Source organism: Hydra viridissima, unplaced genomic scaffold (genome assembly GCF_058129835.1).
Source record: "Hydra viridissima isolate aposymbiotic clone 2 unplaced genomic scaffold, HvirCarnegie_v1 scaffold_7, whole genome shotgun sequence".
NCBI classification, from domain to species: Eukaryota; Metazoa; Cnidaria; class Hydrozoa; order Anthoathecata; family Hydridae; genus Hydra; species Hydra viridissima.
The window spans coordinates 666,266-692,622 of NW_028324306.1; the positions used below are offsets into that span (position 1 = coordinate 666,266).

General features: G+C 29.4%; 1 protein-coding gene across 16 annotated transcripts; it reads right to left on the reverse strand.

Moving 5' to 3' along the window:
* Positions 1–242: 242 nt before the first annotated feature.
* Positions 243–23,544, reverse strand: LOC145200045 (NACHT, LRR and PYD domains-containing protein 14-like). Of its 16 annotated transcripts, XR_016454120.1 has the most exons (8): positions 23,013–23,531; positions 20,526–21,887; positions 18,932–18,988; positions 18,565–18,591; positions 15,031–15,057; positions 14,809–14,850; positions 13,473–13,532; positions 11,415–11,826 (listed from the first exon to the last, which is right to left on the reverse strand). XR_016454120.1 is itself a non-coding variant. In XM_090093053.1 (7 exons), exons 1-7 carry the CDS (start codon positions 23,269–23,271, stop codon positions 355–357), a joined length of 2,337 nt encoding a protein of 778 aa, XP_089949179.1. In that variant the 5' UTR covers positions 23,272–23,531; the 3' UTR covers positions 243–354. The 16 variants fall into 16 exon arrangements, 11 of the variants coding, with proteins under 11 accessions (XP_089949179.1, XP_089949177.1, XP_089949180.1 ...); XR_016454119.1 differs by lacking the exon at positions 11,415–11,826 and adding an exon at positions 243–914 and having other exon boundaries at positions 18,565–18,988; XM_090093053.1 differs by lacking the exons at positions 11,415–11,826; positions 18,932–18,988 and adding an exon at positions 243–914.
* Between the last annotated feature and the right edge of the window lie 2,813 nt (positions 23,545–26,357).

The window sequence follows — 26,357 nt, forward strand, 5'->3', positions numbered from 1 at the left end:
AAGTAAGAATAAGGCAGAGTTCAGTGTCCAATTGGAGCATTCAATTTTTTAAAATGGTTACACGAAGTCGATTCTTTTTAAATGAAAGCTTTTTTAGGATTTCCATGTCAATTAAAACATTAATTTTAGGACATTGATTCTTTGCTCTTTTTATCAACATCAAAAACGATTTAATTAGAGAGATCTCTATTTCAGTTATTATAATAACTGAAATGGAGGTTAAACTGAAATTAAAAAGCATATTTTCTTCACTTTATACTCAAATTGAAAATATGCCATAAATAAAAAGATGTTAATTATAATTTTAATATAAATTTTTTTTTTTTTACAAAACAACATCAAACAAAATTTCTTTCAATTTCTCAGTTCATTTATTTCGTTTTCTAAACTATTGGTGTCCTGAAAATGTTTTCCGCGGTACATTATTTTCAATCTCTCAATATTTAAACAAGAACGAATCCATCGACAAATGTCTTCGATAAACTCGGTTCGGTCGTGAAGGCGAAGATCTAGTTGTTTACAAAGTTGAAACCATGGAATGACGTAACATTTAAAATCAACTTTAGAAACGTAACTTCCGTCGATCAATATCCATATTCGTTCAACAGAATGAATCGGTGTCCATCCTTCGATAATAAGTGGCCACCAAAAGATGACATCACAAACGTTTGTTAAACAAGTAACGAATAGTTCTTTCTCGGCAGAAGATAAAGAATTTTTAAGAACTCGCAACTGATTCAACTTCATTCCCGCTTGAATAAATTTCTCGTAGAAATATTTTTGTTGCTCAATTTTTAACGGATTTCCATCGCAAATTTCAAGCGCCCACCATCGATCTTCCATCATTCTCTTCAATCCGTCGGTGACGGTTGCTTGCGCTTCATAGAAGCAATCCACGAAAAATTCATCAAATCCTAAACAGCAAAGAGAAAAAAAATAAATAAATAAGAAAAATTTTTTCATCAACATCTACATAATGAGTGGCGGATAGTGTAAAGACAGTCATTTTTTATATTTTCCTCATAAATTTTTAATAAAACATCCGATTGATCATCAAATTTTCAGGGATTATAGCTTAATGCGTCATATCTTTTTTCAACAAGTTTTTAGGTTTTTTCTAAAATTTAATTCAAAAAATATTTTTTTGAAAAGTGCGCCGGAAAGTTTAAGGAATGTAGTCGTCACCTCTGCAATTATTGTTTTTTACAATCTAATTATTTTGTGATTTATTATTATTATTACTATTATTTATATTATTATTATTATTATTATTATTATTTTTATTATTATTATTATTATTATTATTATTATTATTATTATTATTATTATTATTATTATTATTATTATTATTATTATTATTATTATTATTATTATTATTATTATTATTATTATTATTATTATCATCATTATTAATACCTTTTTTTAAAAATTTAACTGAAGTTTAAGATTTTTATTACTTAAATACAAATATTAAATGGGTAAAGCAAGAAATTATTTCTCCAGTGAAAAAGTTCATATTATTGGGGCCATTTTAAATAAATATCGTAAGACGGCGAGAACTAAGAACAAACGACGATCAGGCATCCAAGAATAACAAGTGAAAGAGAAGATGTTCGTGAAACCATGTTGTAATAATCCAAGGAAGAATGCTGTCGAATACGGAAATGTCAAAGAACTATAGTGTAAAATGTTCTGTTACATCAACGAGAGAACGACTTGAGAGTGTAAAACTGTTTGACCAATAATTTTCAACGGATTAAAGAAATCATAGGGTTCGGTGAAGAACCGTAAAGTCCGAATAAAGTTTATAAAAGAACATTTAAATTGGACTCCACAGCACAGCGGTGGTCAAAAGTTTTATGGAGTGACGAACCAAGTTCATGATCTTCCGTTCAGATGATATTAGGTATATTCGTCATTCGTCTAATGGAGAAAAGCTAGATAAGAAGCTATGAGAGAGTAAGCACTTACAATATCTGTATCGAAATGGAATATATTGATAAGTTTTTTTATTTTCATAACACCTGAGTTATTCAACTTAGTTTTTTTTTTATTATTTTTTTTTTAACGTCATTACAAAGAAATATGAAGATTTTCTTGAGTTTTTAAAATTGCTACCACGTTTGTCGTTCACCAGGTGAAAGATTCAATTCTAAGTATTAACTGCCAACTGTTGTGGCGGTGGTAATATAATGGTGTAGCACATAATGGTGTAGGGATGTTTTACTCGAGATGGAATCACTCCTATTCATCGTATTATTGGAGCTATGGATCAGTATGGATACAAGGACACTATTGAGAAGGTAATTCTGATACATGCAAAAGCTAAGAGACGAGGATGATGAGGATGGATTCAGTGATATTTTGATTAACGTGAAGTAAAATTAGAAGTAAAAATAATTAATTTCGTTAATGCGAATAAAAATTTTAAATTAGGATATATCTGAAGAACGAAAACTGAAATAGAATTGAATATAAGCATTAAAAAACGAAAATAGGAATAGAATTAGGAATTATTACCGAACGAAAACTATTAAATATTTAAAAAATTTCGATACACTAATTAGTTTTTTTTGACAATTAATTTACAAGTTTTACATACTTGCTTTAAAATTGGCGCACATGTTTGACCATAACGATGATATTTGGAATGATTTTAGAATGTATAAATGGACCACAAAACTGGTCACGTGCTTGTCATAACGTTAAGTATAAATTCAATGCGTTCAATCTTTTGTTGTAAAATAAAATAAACATCTAAAGATTCTTAAGAGTTGCAAATCAATCAGTAACAGAATAATGAGTTTATCTAGGTTGTTGGCTGGTAGGAAGCGTGACAGTCCTGTATGGAAATTCTTCGTTTACGATGAAAAAACTGACAAATCCACGTGTCTAGTACAGGACGTAAATAATGAGAGTGCGTGTGGCGCATCTCTTGCCGGAAAAAATTCCAGTAGCTTGGTAGCGCACATTCAGAGAATACATAAATAGAGCTTCCCGCCATCGAAAATTGCGTAAATGCGTAAATTCCGATGTGATACCGTTCCTCACCATCGTATCACATCGGAGGTGCGATGTACTCCGAGGCCGATGCGGAGAATTTCACGCACTCTCCGATATATTTCGAGATTTACGCATCGTCGTACGATATTTTCGCGTAATTTCACAACAAATCGTATTTACAGTGTAAACTCGTAATATTGTGGTATTTCCGATGTATTTATCTATAATTACGAGGTTTTCGCAAAATTACAGCAAAATTTTGCAAGCCACTACAAACCGTCGTAAAATATCAAAAAATAAAAAGATTAAGGGTGGAATGCAAGAACCGAACTTGAGTCAAGTTCGACTTGAAATCTCAAGTTCGACTTCGTCAAGTCAGACTTGAAAAATTGACTTGAGCGAATGCGTAAACAAGACTTGAAAATTTCAAGTTCGTGCTTGAGAAAGTCGAACTTGAAAAATAGTCGAGGCGTTGAATTTAGGGCGTTTATCGGAAAATGCACTTCGCAACCAATAGCGGTAATGGATTTTTTTTACGGGAAAAACCTTTTACTGAAACAAATTCCGTGTAATGATATTTGTATAATATACGATTAAATAAAAAGTTAATGACAGTAAAAAAAAAAAAGTTCTTGCTATGTATTTTACATCAGAAAAATAAATTCATCTTGGCACTTTCAGTTCCAAATCCTAAGTTGTTGGTAAACAACGGTTGGTCATATGTACCACTTAAGTGATCAAGACAATTTCTCTTGATTTCTCCATTTTAACAGATTCCATTTGAATTAAAATACATGGAAATGTTCTAGAAAATGCAGAATCTTATTTTGACGCTTTTTGGGGATGATACTATACAACAATGTTTTTTTATTTATCTTTTTACTAATACTTTAATGAAAATAATGGTTTTTTTTAAAAATACTGAGAAAATTACTTTAAACAAAATTAGTTTTCTCAATACTAATACTACATAATACTATGTGTGTATATATATATATATATATATATATATATATATATATATATATATATATATACCATTTACATATGTAAGTATACCATTTACATATGTAAGTCAATAGAGATCACATATGGAGACAGGTCTTCTGAAATTATTGGGCAACTTATAGAAACAGAAAAGAAAACTTTTAAAAACTATTGATAGCATCTTGCTCATTAACACATGAAAAAGAACAAAGTTTAACGTTAAACAAAAATCTCTTAATAAAAAAAAATACAAAAAAGCAATATAATGAAATTCATGATCTTGATAAAGAACTAATGCAAAAACAAATAGAAATAGATGATATAAAAAAAAACTCTCTCCAGAAAAAGCAACAATACAAACAAAACTTTGTGAAAATTTTCACAGTTAAAATTTTCACAAAGTTTTAAAAAAGCAACACAACAGAATTATTCTATGTGAGGATTATTATTTTCTAACAATATCAGATCCAAATTGTTTTTGGAATGTTTTAATTTATCACTTTTTTTTTTTAGTGAAATTGTTTTTTTCATATATAATACTATTTTGAAATATAAAATGTAATTCTTTTGAAATAATATGTAGTATAAATATTTGAAAATAATGTTTTTGCTATTAGACCCTTTATCCATTATCAGACACAAATTTTTTTTAAAAAAAATAAGTCTGAAATTTGACTTTTGCTTTGTTTCTGCAAAAATATCTTTAGTGAATGCTTTAGCACCACATTCTTCATTGCTATTTTGTATTTCTTTGCCTCCATGTTGTTTTCTCGCAGCGAACACAACGTTTCAGTTCTACATTTTCTTTTCTCCTTAATAACTCCCCCCTTTACAAAAAGTTTTCCTTCAATTTATACTATACAAAGAACCTCAAATATGCTCATAAAATAAACCGCTTAAACTATATTTACAACATATCAAATAAACTACGTCAATCAAATCCGCCGTAAATAGTTTCTTCACGCAATTCAATTACACTCCACAATAATCATTTTGTAGAAGGGCAATGTTGTGAAGCGCAAAACAGGATATTATTATAGCTATGGAATTTTGCAGTTTTGTTCCTAAGGGAATGTTAATGCAAGGGATTGTTTTTTTTTGATATACCAAAACAATATTCAACAACAACATTCAACATGTGTGTACTTCTCAAGTTGTAATTGTATCTGATTTTATTTTCATTTTTGGGTTAGAAAAAGGTGTCATTAAATATTGTTTATAAGGATAGCCAGAATCACCTGAAACATGAACATGTTGGCGAGCTTCTAAAACTTGTTTAATAGCTGAGTTAGCAAAAACAAATGAATCCTGAACAATTCCAGGCCATTGAACACAAGCAGATAAAATTTCATTTGAAGCACCTGCAATGACCTGGCAATTAAAAAAAAAATCCCTTTTTGTTTCAATAAATTTCTGCGCTTTCTCCACAAGGAATTATTATAGGAAGATGTGTTCATTAATTGCTTCTATACATCCTGGGAATCCTTGAATTTGGTAAAATCTAAATAATGGTTGATAAATATAAATATTTTCTTTATCTAAGAAAAGTTTGAAGTTTGTATGAAATAGCAAAATCAGATATCCATGAAAACTTATAATCACTTTTGCTGAATTATCAAAGAATCAGCTTCTGTTGGAAACTTTATGTACTGATATCTTTTGTTAGCCATTTGAATTGAAATGTTCTAAACCACTGGACAAACAGTTGAGTTTCAGCTCTTCCAAATCTCCTATTATTCTCTAAAAGAGTTTATTTATTGTTATAATCATTTGTTGGTATAAAATGTTGTTATTTAAAAACGTAATGTAAAATCTACAATAAGAAGGTGCCATTTTCTGATACCGTTTTTTGAATATCTACTCACTTGGAATGAACCAGTAGCATAAAACCGAAATGCAATAGCCAGTTGTTGTACAGTTGAAAGAGGGCACCCTCGATTGTTAACATTGTTGTTAATAATGTCATTAGCTAATATTAAAAAGGTTTTTATTGGAAAATCTGTAGCACCTTTTAAATTCTATACCGTGGTAAACTTCTAAAGGATTAGCTCTGTCAATAATAAACCTTGGTATGTGACTTGGCATATTTCTTCTTCTTCTTCTTCTAAAATTCAGCTCATACCGATTCATTTTTGAACATTTAAAAAAAAGTTTTTTTTAATACTTCATGTAATTGTAACTACTTCTCATGAACTCTCTTTTACTCCTTTTACACGTATCACCTCTTTGTATAACTGCAACTATTTATTACTAAATGGAATTTACTTTTATACTGTATCACAAAAATGTGCCTTAATCAACAGCCTTTTATAATGCTAGGATGTTCGACATTTCAAAAAGCTAATAAACATTTCTAATGGCATCAAAATATGACATGTTGAATCATTACATACGAGTTACAGGATGTTTTAAAAGACACACGTTTTCGCAATGTTAATATTCAGTTTTCTGTAATGAATTCATTTAAAAATATACTTTCACAATGTAACCTTCTAAATTAATTAGGTCAATATGCCCAAGTAACTACTTTTGCTTGTTAAAAACTCATTTTCATACTTGCAAAGGTTGTAATAAGTTATATAGTAATAGTAAAGTTTTGTTACGCATCAGCAAAATGATAATGGCGGTCTGTTTTTTTTTTCAAGTTTGGTTTCAAGATTGGTCTGGAGCAGACTTGAAAAAATGACTTGAAAATTCAAAAATTCTCGTTTTTCAAGTCTGACTTCAGTTCAAGTTCGCTTCTTGCATTCCGTTCAAGTCAGACTTGAGATTTGAAGTCTGACTTGAAATTTCAAGTTGGGTTCTTGCATTCGGAAGGAATTTTTGCTCTCTCAAGTCTGGTTTGAAGTCAGACTTGAAAAAGGTCTATTTTTAGCGGTTTTCAAGTCTGACTTGAGTTGAAGTTCGCTTTGTGCATTCGCTCAAGTCGCACTTTAGGTTTGAAGTTCGACTTCAAATTTGAAGTTCGGTTCTTGCATTCCACCCTTAATCATGTAAGCATGCGCAGTGATTAATTTTCAAAATTAAATTACAAATTGCGCATGCTCATGTGATTAATTTTCCCATCCCTTTCCCTTTCCCGTAGCTAAAACGGATGAGTGGAAACTCACCTTTACTTTTAAATTGATTTACATAGACAAAGAAAAAGTAAATAACATTTTTATGTTAATTACTTTTACTAGTAATAATAAATTACTTTAACAAGTAAAAGTTACACATTTTTAAAATTAACTTTATGTAAGTTATTTTTACATGTAATTATTTTACTATGCTACTTTTTAAAAAACGAATTATATAATTTTACTATGCTACTTTTTAAAAAATGAATTACTTTTAAATGTAAATATATTTGATAATTTAATCTAAGTTATGGTAAAGTAATATTTGTTTAAAAGTAACTTTTTAACATCAAAGTAAATAAAAGTGCCATCCCTCGTAGGTTTGTAGGAACTAAATATAAAAACTTTAATCAAATTACAGCTTTTACAGTTTTTCGTCATTCGGAAATTAATTTCCAATTAATTTCCGATGGAGTGTTTAATTGTGGAGGGAATTTGCGAAAATCTAAATCGGTTTTTACAGTTAATTCACACTTTTTTTTTTAGATTACCATCGCAATTTAATCAAATACCTCGTATTATTAGAAATACTTCGTATTTACAGTGAAATCTCGTGATAAATCATCGAATTACATCGTACCTCGAGAAACCTCGTAAGAATTTCGATGTTTTTATTTTTCCAAAATTTCTATAAAGGTTTTTCCGATAAATTACCGTACTTTATTTTGACCATCGGTCGCGTATTTTTACGATGGAAAAAAATCCAAATTCGCACTTTTGCGTATAAACCAATGGATCGCTATCGTAAATCTCGTAAATCTCGTACGAGATTCGCGCCGAGTCCGATGGCGGGATGCTCTATACATAAAGACACACAAAAATGTTACACGGATGAAAAGAAAAACGAAATGCAGAAAAAATATTTTTGAAACGTAAAATTGATGACATCAATTCTACATCTTCCCGAAATAGTAGAAAGACAAAAACTCAGACAATAAGAGAGTGCTTTGAACACCGAATCACCGCGTGGGCAACGGAATCAAATGAATATTAAGTGCGTCAGGATAGCGTGATTGAAATGATTGTTAATACCAGCTATCCAATGGTTTTGCTAGATCAGCCGTCGTTTCGAAAGATGATAAAAACGCTTGACACAAAATTTAAATTGCCAGGTAATAATTAACACAACTAAATTTTTAAATTATTGTTTTAAATTCATTCAATGCTAAACAATTTTTAAATGTTTACCTGTAATTATAGTATCATTAATGTAACACTATAGTAACTAACTACACAAACTGATGTGCATTAAATTTTAACTGATTTAAATTTTATGTTGCAGGGTCGGCAACACTGAACAAGCGGATAAACAAGCGCTTTCTTCTACAATCTGCACAACTGAAAGACTTGATAAATCGTACACGCAAAGTAACAATTTGTCTTGATGGTTGGACGAAGAATGGTCTCACAGCATCGTTCCTTGGAATATCTGCTTGTTTCTATGACACCACCATTGATAAAGCCCGACATGCTTTCCTAAATTTGATGGAACTCCAACATCCCCCACGGGTGAGATGCTTGCCGAATGTTTAAAGAAATATCTTGACCAGTGGGGTATTAGAGAAAATCAAGTTATGTTGATTGTTTCAGACAACGGGTCTAATATGGTTAAAGCTATCAGGCTCTTACATGAAGTGCATGCAGCTAAGAAATCAGACGAATCTGAATCTTATGAGTTTGAATCTGACGAGTTTGAACATGAAACTGATGAGGAAGAGATCTAGTCTCAGTCAGAATAAACTAATTTATTTCTGCCAGATCCTTTTCCATATCGTCGAATGCCCTGTATGGCTCACACACTCCAGCTTCTCATAAAACCAGTTTATGAACATTATAGTGCAACCATCTTAGAAACGAGACAAGTTGTATCAAGAATTAGGAAATCAAGTGTGGCAATTGAGAAACTTATTGACAAGTGTGGGAAGTCTGTGATAACTGACTGCACCTCAAGATGAAACAGTACATATCAGATGATTGACTGGCTGTTGAAAATAAAGACATCGGTGAATGAAGTTCTTACAGAAATTGGTACATATCATTTTATTATTTATGTTATTAGTGTATATAAAATGTTTTCGGAATTTTATTAAATCTACAAAATTGTGTCTTACCTTATTTAAACTAAAAAAAAGAAAATAGCAATAAATTGTAAGAATTTCATTAGTCATTATCATTAAGAAACAATACAGGGTGTATAGTCTTTAAATTAGGTTTACTAATAACACGGAAATACTTTACCCTGCCTTTTAAATCACATCACAACAGCATGGAAAAAAGAGACGTATATCAATGACAATTATTAGTTATTACAATTGTTATTAGTAAACTTTAATTACAGATGGTTTACTTAAATTTAGGAATCGACACATTCAAAGCAAGTGAATGGGTTCGTCTTCAAAACATTTCTTCACTTTTGGAACCCTTTGCAGTACAAACAGATATCCTTCAGACCGATGCCCAGTCTCTTTCACAGGTTCTACCATCTATACTCAATTTGGAATGCCATTTGCAAGAATATCCTACCAACAAGTCTTTGACAGCGAATCTTCTTATAGATCTACGTCAACGGTTTCAATCAATTCTGCAGCCGGACTCAGATACGTTTAATCCTCTTCCGTCTGTTACATGTTTGTTAGATCCAACCGTTGCTGTCTTTATCCTCACACTGGAAATGGGCACCTTGCTCCATGCAGCAAAGATGTATATAATAAAAGTTTGTGGAGTAGAACAAGAATTACAAGCTGCTGCTGAGTCAAATGGATCTGAATGTGAGTTTGCTGCCATAAAGCGCTTTAAGTTCTTGTCAAATAAAATCTTTACAAAAGAAGGAAAAATTTATAACCAAGACAATCTCACTGTTGCAAGTCAACTGTCAAGGTATTTGGTAGACATAGCCGGTGATGTAGCGCTGCCAAGCAAGAACCTGCTCTTTTGGAAACAAAACAAAAGCAAGTATAGCAAGATTGCAATTTAGGCTGAAGATTTACTGTCCGCCCCAGCATCATAGGCGTTTGTAGAAAGGATATTTTCACTTTGTGGAATTTTAACCGTTGGTCGCCGCAATCGAATGAAAAAAATCATTAGAGATGAGAATTTTTACGAAACTGAACAAAAACTTGTAATTATAATTCAACCAGATGTTTTCTTTCAATTTCGAAAAAAAAATCTTATTATAACTCAATTGAATGATTGAATGACTATTTTATGACTATTTGTGTGGTTATTTAGATGTTTATTACTAAGTTAAAAAATTGTTGAAATATTTTTCTTGAAATTTATGCATTACATTATTTCTTGAAATAATGATAGGGGAGACCGGGGCTAGTTGTCAGCAGGGGTAAGTTGACGAATTGCGTTTATCTGCAGAGTCTTTTATCAAAAAGTATCAGAAATTTCAGGGAACTTTCCTAATTGACAATTTCATCTTGAGTCCTATGAATAAAACTACTACAAATATTCCAGTCACAATTGATTTACTATTATCAGTCAGGTTGTTTTAGTAGTTGTCGTTTTTCAGGATCTTTAGGCAGCTTTGAAAAGCTTTTGGGTTTGAAATATTATTCAATATTTCTATGAGCTAGTAGCAGTTAGTAGTTTGAATATGAAGCCAAAACAACACCCCACCTTTGTTCCTGGTAACAAATCCCCTAAAAAAATTTTTTGTAAAAAATAATCATTTTAGTTCTTATTTCTTATTTATTGGCAAAACTGCATCATCAACAGCCTACAATTTTGCAGCAGTAGTTGTTGTGCTCATGACATTTGGCAACTGTATAGGTGCAACAAGAGACAAATTAGGCAATTCACTATATTGCTGACAGATTTCCAATGACTCAGCTTCATTAGTGAGCAAAGCTGCGTCAAAAGCTTCATCGTTAAAAATAAGGTCATTTATTGGGTAAAAACCAGAGCATCTTTTCATTGGCAAAATTTTTACAGGGGAAGCTGGAAAACAAAAATATCTTTATAAAATTAATTTTTTTTTAAATTTTTATTTCTAAGAATATTTAAAAAATTTATTTTTACAAAAAAAATATTTTTGAATTTATTTTTTACAAAAAATTTTTTTAGGGGATTTTGTTACCAGGAACAAAGGTGGGGTGTTGTTTTGGCTTCATATTCAAACTACTAACTGCTACTAGCTCATAGAAATATTAAATAATTTTTATACATTTTTACTCAATAATACGTTAATAATCTTTTTTATAGCTTGCGCCAACTTACCCCGGGGTGGGGCAAGTTTTTCTTTTTTTAAGGCCTCGGAAGGAGCCATAAGATTTTTTTTTTTAAAATGAATGCAACTAGTACAAGTTACCCAAATTCATACACTTCAAGACTACACTTTAATTTTTTCAAAAAAATGTGCCGTTAGGACTACTAATTGCTGTAAAATTTGATAGAAGTAAAATATGAACTGATTTAGTAACTGAAATAAGAACTAAAATGATTAAAATCATAAGAACTGAACAGAAATTAATTTCATCAGAACTGATTCAAAAGAAGTAAAACTAAAATTATAAATTAAATCAATGCTACATGAACGAAGTAAAAATGGAAATTGAAATTATATTTAGAACTTAAATATCACTGGATGGATTCTTTATCGAGACAAAAATCCAAACTATACATCAGATTCCATCAAATCTTGATTGATCGCAACAAAATTCGAGTTATTGATTAGCCAATCCAAAGTCCTGATTTCAATCCGATTGAGAATCTAAGGGAACACGTTTACAGGCAGTTAACTAATCGAAAACCAACAAAATGCGAATAAATTACTCAAAATGATCCAAGAAGAATGGCAAAAAATTCTACTCGATGTACTCATCAAATTAGTAGACTTAAAGCATCGCAGATGCTAAGCAGTGATTAATTTTAAGGATTACCCTGCAAAGTACTGAGATAACAGCATCATTTGAAAAAAATTCTTTTAATTTTTTGTCCGTAACTTAATAAAAATAGGAGATAAAATCAAGTCCCCTTAAACTTTCTGGCGCACTGCTTTTTAATAAAATACTTTTTTGCTTTTTATTTTTAGATACGTCACATATTAAGCCATGATTCCTGAAAATTAGGTGATAATCAGATGTTTTATTAAAAAGTTACAGGAAAGATTAAAAAAATGAAAGTGGCTTAATCTTTCCGGTCCTTAAACTGTACAAAAATCATTTTTAATCATGAAAAACGTTTTTCATGATTAAAAGCAAAAAAGTATTTTATTAAAAAGCAAGTATCGTAGATTTAAAAAAAAAAAAAAAAAAAAAAAAAGCTTTCAGAGAAATTATTTTCAAATTATTATAAAACAAAGTGCTATAAGTTTAAACCAGATTAATTAAGGGATTTTTGAGATAAAGAAATGGATAAGAAAAACTCGTTTTGGACAAATAATGCATATATAAAGCAAGCAACTTCAAATTAAACCAAAGTGAACTGCAATCTTAAAACAAGCATCCATAAGAAATCTAGCAGTAATGCAATTATATACCAACTATGAAAGGGAACTGGTCCTTAAGATCATGTCTATCAAACCCTCGGTGCTTCGTTCGTGAAAAAACTACTCGACTTGAGACACATTGAGAACACACATGTGATGAAATACTCCAGCAGAAGCAATGAGCAATTAAGTATGATAGCTTACATCAAATGTGTCTTTAGTCAGACGTCAATTATACATTTTAAAGAATTGGAAGATTGTCAAAAAAGCTAATCCATGAAAAATCGATGTTCGAAATAAGAAAAATCGCTCGTGAGACCGGCATCAATGGTGAATCAGTTTGTCAAGCCATCCCAATTCCAAAAACTTCAATTGCTTACCGATAAAAACAACTGCGGCTCTAAAAATGCCTCCAACAACTTGGTTAGGCCATAAACCAGCGGTGGTGGCGTGTCTTATTCACAATGAGAAACTGTTCATTGTGGAACAAGTTCACATCCGCCAAAATGAGAATCTGGTGCCGGCACAAAACCCATCGTCAAACACCGCCAAAAGCCCCAGTTCATCATGGTCTGAGGGTGGAATCCAATGAGCTATGATGAGTGTAGTCGATTTTGGACCTATGCTAAGACCCACACAAATTTAGAGGAAGCAATCCTTGCACCTTAAATGGGATCAAAACACATTTGAGGTTCTTGATCGTCACTTAAGGTACTCATTTCGAAACCACTTAAATACATTGTCACCAAAGGTCCGTATCATTATTATTCATTGCTGTGGTAAACTTGTTTCTTTATTTATTTTGTTTTACATTAAAAAATGTTTCAGCCAGTAATTTTTTTGTTACCCTGTATTATTATGAATTAGAACTGTAATGATTATGATCACGAAATCAACCGAAAGAAAAAAAAATCTTAATAAAACTAAACCTTGTAAAATTGCAGGCTTTCTAAAAACTGATCTTGTCATGCAGTAAAATTGATTCAAGCCTTAAAAAAAAAAAACAATTTTCATAAATTTTCATAAATTATTTTCCGTTGGGAATGTTTAAACGTGTGAAAATTCTTGTAACAAATTCACAATTAAAGCTACATATGAACCATGGTATGTATTTGCATCATGGTATATGTATGAACCATGGGATGTAAATGATTCAGAAAAAACTAAAGGAACAGTTGTAAATAGTAAATTAAAAAAAACTAAAGCCAAGGCTCAGCAGTGCACATATGACCCTGAAGTTTTCCATGGGTTACACTAAACACACACAAGAAACTAAATATAATTTTTTTTTTTTTTTTTTTTTTTGAACGACCCAACGGAAACACGTATTATGAATTAAAGCAAAAATTTAAGAAAAACTTGAAGAAAAATCATTAAAAAAGACAAATTTTGGACAGAAATTCTAAAAAATTCTAAAAAAAAAAACATTTGCTATGCAAAAATACATAAATATATAAAAAGATATACTTTATGAATATAAAAAACGAATTTCGAGAAACTTTAAAAAAATAAATCCAGATGCTTTTTTTGTTGGCCATTTTCTTGTTTAGATTTTAGATGCATCATCACCAACATTTGTTAATTATATAGTTGCTTCACTTAGACACTCACACGCACATGTATATTAATATATATTAATATATATAAATATATATTAATGTATATTAATATAATGTATATAAATACTGAATAGTTTTTTATTCAATTGAAGTTAAAACTATTTAAATATTGTCTTTTTTTTATGATTAGCAAAACTTGTTAAATTAGCTACAAGATGATGATGAATAGATGATGTATCCCTTTATAAAAATTTGCAAACTTGAACATAACTTAAATAACAATGTGCGTTTGTAAAGTAAAGATACATTTCTTCAAAGCCTGAAATTTAGTTTAGACACATTTTGATTTTATGTAAAAAAATGTTAAACTTTAATTTACTTTTAACAAAATATTATTGAGTAAAACCTTTATTCACTATTTTTTATCTATCAGGATTTGCCAACTCCAATTTTTTTTATTAAAAAAAAATTGAGCTGACAAATCCTGATAAATAAAAGTAGTGAATTAAACTGTAAAAATGTGTTAAAATGCTGTACCAGACAAAGTACAGTGGTAAATATTTGGTTTACTAATAATGAATAGCCCAGAAGTTGAGCTGCCAAAACTAATACAACTATTTAAATGTATATTTATATATTTGTATTAACACAGAAATAATTTTGATAGTGAAAGTGAATAAACAACATAAACTTAAAAAAGACAAACCTTGGAATCCAATTATCCTTCTAAAATACAAGCCTATTAGCCCTAAATTTAGAACAAGAATTTTTCTATAATATCCTCATTAAATTTTATAATTAAGAAATATACTACCCTCATGAATTAATAGTAAAAATGTAAAATTAGGAGAAAAGATCTTTAAATGAAAATTCTAAAGTTAAAAGATTTTACTTATGTAAAGATATAACACAAAAATAAACAGCAGACCAGAATATGATCGCATTCTTTGTGAATCTAAAAAAAAAAAAATCTCTGTTTTTCTTCTTCTTTTCTAAACACTAAATGTTTACAATGAATACATCTTCATAAAATATTCTTGTGTATTCAATGCTAACATTTAATTTTCAGAAAAGTATGAAATATATTCTTATACAGCTATTCACGAAAGTTTAAACGATTGCAGAGTTTTTGTCGATTATGTTTGCTATTTGTTTAATAAAAAAAAACCAAAAAGTGATATCGAATTAATTGTTTTTATTCATTGAAGAAAAAGTAATTACCATTAAAATAAATATGAGCATATTATAAAAATTTTAATATTTAGTTAGAAAAAAACAATTACAAAAAATCTTATAGGAAAAATAATAAGCACAAAAGATTAAACGAATTGCAACATTCGAACAAAAAATGAAAAAAAAAAAGCAAAATTAATATTTAAAGTGTCCTCCTTTGTTTTTATAGCAAAGATAAACTCGTTTATGCATTAATTCAACTAATTTCATGCACATCATGCGAGGTACCTTCAGCTAGTACTCATTCAAAAGTTGCTTCAAATCCTCAGTTGATTGAATTTCATGGTATGTCAGTTGATTGTTGATCCAAGATTGAAAGAATAGGTTTTCTAGTAGCTATGTACGTTCCAATACCTTTGTCCAACAATGTCCGTCTTACGAGCTCTCTGCTAACTTTTGGATTATCTTTTGACTCGTTAAAGATTTATGATTAGCTTTTTGTAGCTGAGTCTGGGGTTTTCTCTGCTCATTCTGAATATACCACTTTTGTCACAGTTGCTGAGTTTATATGGTCTCCCAGTACGCGGCATGTCGGAGACGTCATTGGTTAGTTCCCAGGTTTTGATAGTTTTTCGAACCCAAGATTCAAAAACGTGAAGTATTTTGCCTATTTGAACGTTTATGTGATTTTTTGTCCTCGCCATACAAATAACTTGCCACTTGATCTCATTTGAAACTGATTTTCAACCCATTTGCACGCAATTGAAAATAATTTGAAATTTACAATATTTAAAGTTAATTTTTAATGAATTAAAAGCTGCCTGATGATGTTGTGATGAATTTTTTGATTGTAAACTACTCATTTTAACTTTATTTAAAAATAAAAAAGTTTTCGCACCGGATTTATCAATTAATTACCAAATTATTGATCCTAAATAAAATCGTTTAAACTTTTGTGACACCACTTAATTTGCATCACCCACCTTTTCATGAAATTTCTGAATAAACACTCATGAGTGGAAACCTACTTTTTTTTTATTCTATTAACAAGTAACCTATTTACCAAATTGGAAAAAAAAATTATTTTGATATCTATTTCCGTTAGATTTTTATTCAAGAAAAACCAAAGGTTAGATCTTCAAGTTCTGTAATCGTTTAAACTTTTGTGAATAGCTGTATTATCATCCCAGCAAGTACAACCATACGAGACCTAAATGGGAACTATCTGGGATGTCGAACGGGAACTGTACAGGATTTGGCCACAGGATCTACATGGGAACCATATGGGCAAATAAAAAAAACAAAAAATCTTTCAGCTGATTTTTTCTTTTCTCCGTACTGACTCCAGATTTCTCACAGATATGTTTTAAATAGATCTAATTTATGGTTTTTTTTTCTAAATTTGGTTATTTATAATTTATATGTTTAAGGTTTTGTTAACAAACTCTAAAAAAATATAATTAATTATTATGTAAAAACATTAAAATTTTAATATTTACTTGTTTCATTTAATATGCTAGGCACAAAAGTTTAATCGAGATGATAACTTTAATCAAACTTTTCAGAGTTTTTTCAACTAAAAAAAATAAGGAAAATGAATTTAATCAATTTTTTTTATTTTTAAAAGAACAATCAATCAGCTAAACAATAACCATTAATAAGAAAAGATAGTTTTAAAAAATGATTTAAAAAAATTGATTAATTATGTAATCATTAAATGAGTTGCATAAAATTTTAATCGAGTTAAGGTTTAGAACATAAAAAATTTTAAAAAAATACAAATTTAATGTTTAAAGTATCCTCCTTTGGCTCATTCAGAAGTTGCTTCAAATGCTCAGTTTAAAGTGTCCTCGTTTAAAGTCCCCTCCTTTGGCTCATTCAGAAGTTGCTTCAAATGCTCAGTTGATAGAATTTGATGTTTTTACCAATTGAGTGTCACTCCATGAGCAAATAATAATAATAATAATCTCAAATTTCTCCCAGATGTGTTTTAAATAGATTAGATCTATTTAAAAGACATCCAGAAGAAATCTGGGATCAATACAGGGAAAAGAAGAAAGCAGCCGAAAGATTTTTTTGTTTTTTTTAATTTTGCTCATGAGGTTCCTGTGTAGATCCCTTAGCCAAATTCCATACAGTTCCCATTTGTTCCCATTTAGGTTGTGTTTGCTGGGATAACACAGAACCATCTAATTTTAAATAATCTTAACATAGAACCATCTATTTTTACATAATCTTAACATAGAACCATCTATTCTTATATAAACATAACACAGAACCACTGTACATATCCTATACTAGAATGTCTCAAATCTACTTTTCAACTTTTACTTGATTTTATCTTTAACTCTTATAAAACTATTTTACACAAACAATTTTATGATTTACACTTTAAATACTCTATTTTTATATTCAAATGAAAAATCAAATGAAACTTTTGGTCAATATGAAAACTGTTTTTGTGAAACTCGGTGAAAATTAGAAGCTCACATAATGTAGAGATTTTCTCAAGTATCAAACATTCATCAAACAGCAAAAATCAGTGGTCTTTTCTAATAAACTTTTTTTGAACTTCTAAATCCCAGCCAAACCAAGAAATTTCAATAAGACAGAACATATGATATTTGTTCAATGCTATTTGGATAAGTTGTGGTCAGTATTTTACATCTTAATTTCAATTTCAAATAGATAAAGAAAATTACAAGGAAAAATAAAACTGCAAAACTTTTTCTTAAAAAGGGCCTGGACTATAGGACCCAAACTGATGCTTTTAATCCAGGTGGATACTCAAAACTTAGGAGAGAGTAATTAACTCTTTAAAGTGGGGTTTTTTTTATATGAAACCCCCTAAATCTCTAAGATTGACAGTGATTTTCTATTAAGTCAGTTGTGACCACAACTTAGGTTATTGATGAATTAAATGTGGATATATTTGCCAATAAAGAAAGATTTATAGAAATTAAATATTCTATTGCTACCCTCTATATTTGTAAAAAAAACCTTTTAGCTTTGGACCTTCTGAATGAAAATAAAAACATGTGTATGTTGAAAGTTTTGAGAGGCAATTATCAATGAAAACAAATAAATATTATTTGCCAATCAATAAAGAAAATTGTCATTGCTTGGCTTACTGATACCTAAAAAAGTTAATGATAATAAATGCTCCTTATAATTTTTTGAACTACTTTTTTAAATTTAGTGATTAGCAGACTGTCAACGATACCTATTTACATTTTAGACTGAACTAGAACTCTAACTAATAATCTGATAATGAGAAGAAAGATCATACCGGTATTTGATTGCTTTTTTAATGAATCTAAAAAGAAAACAGCTTTTTTGAGATTCTCTTCATCTATTGTTCAATGCTTGAAAAATCAGTGAATTTGTTTTCAAAAGCTGAGAATAAAGTCATCATAAACTGACATGTAAAATAGTAACATGAGAACAAATAGTACAGGGTTTGTGCAAACTCCAATAACCAACTTATTCAAATCTGAATCTTCATTTGTATTTAATTCCTGAATTTCTCATGTAAGGAAAAGATTAACAAATTATTATCTGTATAAACAAAAGAAAAGAGAGAAAAAAACAAAAAGAAAAGAAAAAACAACCAATAAAAACAATAGTTTCACACAAGAGTGGGTAACCAGATTAACCTGTTATACTTTAATAATCTTCTTCCAAAATCTTGTCTCCTTGCAGTCATACAAAATCTAAACAGAAACCTTCACTATTTAATCTGTTTGCAGAAGCACCAGTTTAAAGTCCTCCATGATTGATGTGCAGACCCGATGTCATTAAGTTGATGTAAAGATTCTCTCTTCTTTTTTTTTTTTTTTTTTTTTATTATTATTACTTCTTCAAAGAGTTTATGATTTACTCTAGGATCATCCATTAAAAGTAAAATGTGAACTGAAATGTGCCAGCTTCTTTGAAATTGTTGTATTGAAGAATGTCCAAACTCTCAGAATGCTTTAAATGCTTTTTCCTAGGTGAATTGGGAGCAAGAGCTTATATGTGAATACTTGAAAGGTTAAAAGTTTTTTTGGCATCGCTTGTATCTTGCATCATATTTTGTGTTGTTTTTTTAACCCACCTAGACAATTCTGGTTTATTTAACCAATCATCTAAAAAGTAAAACTGCTCTTTTTCTTTCATTTTGTTTGATGAATGTGAAATAAAATTTTTAATGCAGAAAATTTTTTTAAGTTTCATAGCAACAAAACTTTAAAGTTTGTTTTTATACCAGTTGTTGACTTTTTTTAAATTAATAACTTTAAAATTTTTTCCGAATTTTAACATTCATAAAAGAAATGTTTATTTCCTATAGGATTATAATTGACTGAAAAATTTATTTAGCAAACTCTGAATAATAAAATGAAGTCCATTTAAATGATTCTTCTTTTCAGCTCAATATTAACATTATGAATAAGAGAGCTTTTTGGTCTTCCAATCAGTATTATCTAAGTTTAAAAAAAAATCTGTGTATGTATAAAAAAACATTACTTTTCCAAATAGTCTGGGACTCAAGCTATCCAATGAGTATGAGTCCTAGACTATTTGACATGCCATGCCATAATTTCAAATACTTTTATGATCAAAGTTTGTAGAAGAATTAAACAAAAAAAACTTGAAAAAATTAAACTTTTTATTGAAGAGGCAAAAAATTCTTGAGTTTTCCTGGTTTTCTGTAAACTTTTCAAAAACATCCCTAGTTTCAAGGTTCCATGAGAGCTATGTAGTAGAAAGAACATTTGCCAATGAAGCAAAGTTTAAAACGTGCTTCTAATAAATAATATTAGAAACACATTTTAATAAGTTTTAATGATATAAGTCCTTTAATCACTTTCAATATGGTAATATATTGAAAATAATTAACGGACTTAAATTATTTAAAATCATTCTAAATATTGTAATAATAATTAAGATTATAAATATTAGAATATTTTAGAATACTTTCAATATTTTGGTACTTAAGTGTCAAAAAGAAGAGTAAATGAAAAAAAAAGAAAGTAACTATAAAGTCAACAATTTTTTTCATTTAATTATAAAAATCACCTTTTTTTTAATCTAATATAGCACTCTAACTAACATAAAATACAAACTTTATGAGACAAACAATAAAAAGATTGATTGAACTTAAATGTTTTTATAAAATACACAATAGAACTTTTAAAATATGTAAGAAATACTTAAAAATATAAAATACAAAATAGTTAAAAATGTAAAATACAAAATACGTAAACTTACATATATTTTCCAACCATTTGTAAACATCAATTTCTGAGTTTGGGTTTAACAAATCAATAAAAATAGGATCAGCTTTGTACAATCCACATACCATTGGTAAACAACTTCTGAGATGTTTGTTCTCCCACACCTCTTTAAATGTATCAACGCCATTTAGAAAAATATGAACTGCACTGCAGAACTCCATCAAAGAGAGGTGATAAAACTGATACATTTTACCTCTCTGTGTTTCAAAACCTTCAATGAAACATTGTGATTCAAATATTTTTAGATCTTTATCTATATTTAAACTTTTAAATTTTTTTTTACTTAGTATTGCTTTTCCATCTTTTAAGTAATTATATGACAACTTGCATATATTCCTAATGTAGTCTTTAGTTTTAAGCGATTTTATAAACTTGTACAATACATTTACTTTAGAAGCTTTTTGAGCATGACGTTGCAAAAAATATAAGAATACTATTGCATATAACTGTGTTATAGTTTGAAATGAAATATTGTTTGATTCAGGACTGGAAGAGACTAGGATTGAACAAATCACTGATAAAAAAAAAGGCACTGAAGCCATTGTTTTTGCAATTCTTGATTTTTCAAGAAACTCTTTTACAATCCTTTGATCTGCTTTAGACTTCAAAAATTTACAAATATAGTTTTCAATACTGTCATTACTAAAACCCATGATTTGAACAAACTTAATTTCTCTATGAATTTTGTTCTTTTTTCTGTAAGCCATAACAGCCCCAACTCTACCAGCAACCACACATTTCTTGGTACTCAGTATTTGCTCTAAAGCAATAACTATAGGATGAACGCTGGGGTTATTATCCTCATCACTATTTAGCAAATCATCTAAATAAACAAACTCTTCCAAACCATCCACTACAAACAAAGTGGATTTATTTGCAAGAATTTCCTTATCATTTAACACATCTTTATAAAATTCTTGAAGAAGAGAGTTAACAGTCTTTAACTGTTTATATTGATTCAACCTTCTGCATTCAAGGTAAAAAACATAGTCATAAGTATTCCATATCAAATCATTTGCCCAATCAAGAACACACTTTTGAAGAAAGCATGTTTTACCTATACCAGCACCACCAGCAATCAAAAGTAAGTCAAAATCTGTTGAAAGTACTCTATTACAATTAACAAAGTTTTGTTTAATTGATGAATACTTTTGGATATAGTAATTTTTTTCATCAAAACAAATAACATCACTTGCAATTTCATTAGCATCAACCATGTTCAACTCAATGAAGTTCTCTGTTTGATTTACAGCTGCCGGATAAGAGCAATTATGAAGAAGTTGCTCTCTATTCTTGTACAAAGAAAGATATAGTTTCTTCAGTGATTTAGACATATCTGAAAAAAAAAAAAAAAAAAAAATCAAAGCATGAAAAACAGTAACTATGATGCTAACATGTATTTAAGCAATTAAATTTATTTCAAGTGTTTCTAAGTTTAAAATGTTAAATTCTATTTTTAGTACGCAAAATTAATACTTTTTATTTAATATACCACAGATATATAGAATACTATAGTATATAAATATGTATAATAATCCTTAAATTACCTTTAGGCCTACAAAAAGACATAGATTATAGGCAGTTTTCCTCAAAATTAAAAACCTAATTCTTAAAAAAGCTAATTTTAAAACCTAAAAATTAAAAAGCTTGTTGCTAAATAAAATACATTTTAAGCTATAAACAAGCTATGTCAAGTTACTGTAAGTAAATAACTTCAAGTAATTATAACTCAAGTTACAAATCACTTCAACTTATTGATTGCTTTACTACAAAGTTCATGCATAAAAACTATGTACATATGCTATGCTAAAAGAGCTGCATGACTTCTCTCTAATAAAAATGAAATGAAGAAAGTATATAGCCGAGAATCAATTATATTTTACTGTGATATAAACTAGCCATCGCAGCAATAATTCGATCCTCATTACATTAACTTATTTAGATTCATACTTTTAAATTCATACTTTTAAATTATTATATATTATAAATTTACTTACTGGCTTCTTATTTTCAGAAATTAAATGCAAAAACTAGTTAGTGATGTTAAGTAGCCCTTAAGCCAATTAATCAGAAATAACAGGAAGTCATCAAATCATGTCAAACTACGATTAATACAACTTGATGTAAGTTAATTAAAACTATTCACAGCTAAGGTCTTTCTTGTCAGAAATTCAAAATTATGTTAATTAACTGATCATTCTTTAAATTACAATCATCTTAATTCAATTAACTTTTTTGATTAAAAAAAAAAAAAGAAGAAACACAGCTTTCAAAAAAAACACATATTGGTCAAATATATAAATTTGAAATTCAATTAGTCAGTATATTTTTTGCAGATCTAATTAAAAATGGTAGACTGGTGAATCTTAATTGTTTAGTTATTGCTTTTCAGACTTAGTCATGTTCTTACAAATATTACAAGTTCAATAAGGAATAGAAAAGAAAGAATGTGCTAACTAACCAAATCCCAAATCTTTAAGCAAGTCATTTCTTGGCATTTTCTTTAATGATTCCTCAATAAGATTCATGTAATCAACAGGATGGTGGTGATAAAGTTTCATAAGAAACCTTTCCATTTTAAACTTTTCTTCCGTTATATCAGGATCATAGTCAATTTCATCAATAATGCTATCCACATCTCTTAAATGAGTCATCCGTGCAAATCTTTTCCATTCAGAAGACACCTTTTCTACCAGAACATTTATCGTATTTTGATTCATTTATTTGACAAATGTGATTGTTTTACTTTTTACACTGAACAAAACTTAAGACGTGTGAAAACTTCTTTCAATCTTTTTTTAATAGAAATATATACACAATGACCCCACTGGTTAAGTTATTCCGTGTTTTTCTTTTGTTTTTTCTTTTTCTTATTTAGGGCATTGCATTTTATCAGTGAATCACTATTTGCAATGACCTGTGTTTTTTGTAACACTCTTATTAACAGAAAATATATATTGATTTCCAAATTTTTTCCGAGAAACAGTGTACTTAGGAACCAATCACTTAACAGTTTTTTTAGGGCCGTTTCGGTATTACCCGAATTTAAATATTCGGGTAATACCGAAAGCTATAAATTAATCGTTTTTTTTTTAATCGGGTAATACCCAATTGTCTTTAATACCCCATGCTTGATACCCGTAGAAAATACTCATAGAAATACCCGAAGAAGAAAAAATACAACTCAATTCATTTATTTCATTGAACTTCAAATAACAAAAAAAATTGAAATATGAATATTTGCACTGAAGGAGTTCAAATTTCAGCATAAGCAAAATTAAAAGTAGCCTGGCCATTTTAAATCTGAAATTTCATCCAGTAATTTACTGTTCTCTTTCATGAACACTAGCTGCTCCATTTTGCTTAAACTTAAATTTGTTCTCCTTACGGTGCAAATGTTCCCTGCATTTGAAAACACTCTTTCAGAAGTGTGAGATGATGACAATGCAGGCAAATGCTTGCCAGGCAGATTCTAGCTGGGATAGCTAGAATCTGCCTGGCAAGCATTTGCCTGCATTGACCCTCCAAAAGTCCAAATTGTCCACTGTTTTTTCGGCTGGTGCATCTCCAAGGTATTTATCTACCTCTTTTATTACGTTTTCTTTTGCAGCTGATTTCCTTCCTTTGTACGTATATGTTGCTCCATACCTTCGTGTGAGGTGACTGTCCAACAAAGTAGCCATCAAACTGTCGGCATCCAAAAAGTCTGCGGCCTTTTTGTTTTGGGATGAGGTTTCAGGTGGTGTGGGTTGTAGTGTGGGGTCTCTGTCAACAAGGTCCTTCAGAGTGTTCACAAGGGTGATCCTCGCAAGGTCAAAATGGTCTAGTCTTTCTGTCATTGCTCCTTTTGCTTGGGGATCTAAGAAATGGGCCACAGTGTACTCTATCTGTACACTTCTACAATGTGGGAATCTTCTATCGATCTCCTCAAAAATTAGTTTGTAACTTCTTGAATTACTTCTCGGGTAATTTGATTAGGGGAGGGCGGGGCTAGTTAAGCAATTCTTACTAAATCTAATAGATCTCTTGAACGGTGCGTCGGTATTTACATCATTTTTTCACTATTAGAAAGATAATTTTATCTGCTAAAAGTTGCTTAAGAAAAAAAAAGATTTTAATTTTTATCTGTTTACATAAAATAAAAGTTTGTTGTTTCAAAAACTTGTAATATATGACAAAAGTATTTTAATAATAAACATTTCATTTGTAAAATAAGTTGTATGATATGTGTGTGTGTGTGTCATACAACTTATTTTACAAATGAAATGTTTATGTGTGGAAAAATATATATAATTTATATTAATAAATTATATAATTTATATTAATTTAATTTACTTTTTTTACATTAGATGACATTATTTTGTAAGAAATTTTTTTGATAAAATTGTATATTATAAGAAATTCGCTGTGTCCTTACTAGAATTTATTTGTGATCCGCCAGCTTTGTCTTTTTTAAAATCCTTAAAGAGCTATACTGGTTGCAATTCTTGTGAAAAATGTCAAATAAAAGGTAGGTGTAGTGACAACTGTAATTTCTGTAATGACAACGAAGCTATCTGTATAATTCTAAGTATAATTGAAAGTTAAATAAATGGGTAAAATATCAACACTTAAGTGATGCCAGACAAATGTTTTTTAAGAATCTAAAAGAAAAATAGCAAAAAATTTTTTTTACTTTTTTGGTCCAAAATCGAAAAAGTGCCTGTGCATCTCACTTGACGGTGTTCCAACAATAATTTGATGCGCATTGTATTACCATTATATATACCTATCTTTCGTCCATTAGATGTTTTGTCATTTGGTGCGTAGTTGTTAGATAATTTAGTTGCCTAGCTTGCCCCTATGCTTAACTTGCCCCGCCCTACCCTAACCTACCTTATTTTAGTTAGGTTAGGGTAGGGCGGGGCTCGGGTAGTTTAAAACGGGTAATACCAGACCCGAAGGCTTGGATATCGGGTAACTAAAGTTAAAATTTCGCGTCTACGGGTACACGCGGGTAATCGGGTTGGGTTTTTGCTCCCTAAGTTTTTTGCGTTACAATTATAAGAAAACGAAACAATTCACTTTCAATATACCGTGGTGTGACCTAACAAAGTCCTATGCTTTAAGAAAGCCCTAATTTAAGAAATAATAAAATTTCCTATATGTAAGATAAACACTTGGGGAAAATGACTATTTTAATTAGATATTTAGTTAGTTAAAATAATTAAATTTTTTTCTTTAAAAGTTTATTTCATATATACGAAATTTGTTATTTTTTAAATTAGGGCTTTCTTAAAGCATTGGACTTTGTTAGGTCACACCACAGTAGTTTACATTCAAACTTTAAAATTAATTGCAGTCCTGTAAAAACAAAATATTTACAAAATTTAATTTTTTCTTTTTTTAAGTTTCTTTATTGCATATTTGGCTTTTATAATGCATGTAACAAATTGGCAAAACATCTTGTTAACTTGTTCTGCATAATGCTAGGGTTGTACAATATTCTTTTCTACTTTTGTTGTTAGAGTTTTTATGCTTTTGTAAAAAGTATAAAATTTCTATGACGTAATTTTATGGGTAACGAACCAATAAATTGAATCATTTTTAATTGATATCACCAGAAGCCAAGAATTCATTGTTTATTAGTTAATTTTCAAAGGTTCTCAAACTTTTACCCCATTTCCTGAGACTTATTTCACAAAGCAGCAAAAAAAAATTTTTTATCATGATTTCTTTACTACTTTTTACTAAACTTGTTATTAGTTCTGGTTTTAGGCTTCAGTATTGGAAATAGCAATTCTATATGTAAATCTCTACAAATTTT

Bases quoted from the DNA above. Each gene is read 5' to 3' on its own strand.
- LOC145200045 (XM_090093051.1), bottom strand. From the start codon at position 23,271: ATGAATCAAAATACGATAAATGTTCTGGTAGAAAAGGTGTCTTCTGAA. The intron at 15,058-18,564 runs GTATGATCTTTC...TTTTTTTTTTAG, and splicing joins AAAAAAGCAATCAAATACCG to ATTCACAAAGAATGCGATCA. The intron at 915-13,472 runs GTTTAGTTTTAT...TTTGCTGTTTAG, and splicing joins AAAGCCTGCAATTTTACAAG to GATTTGATGAATTTTTCGTG.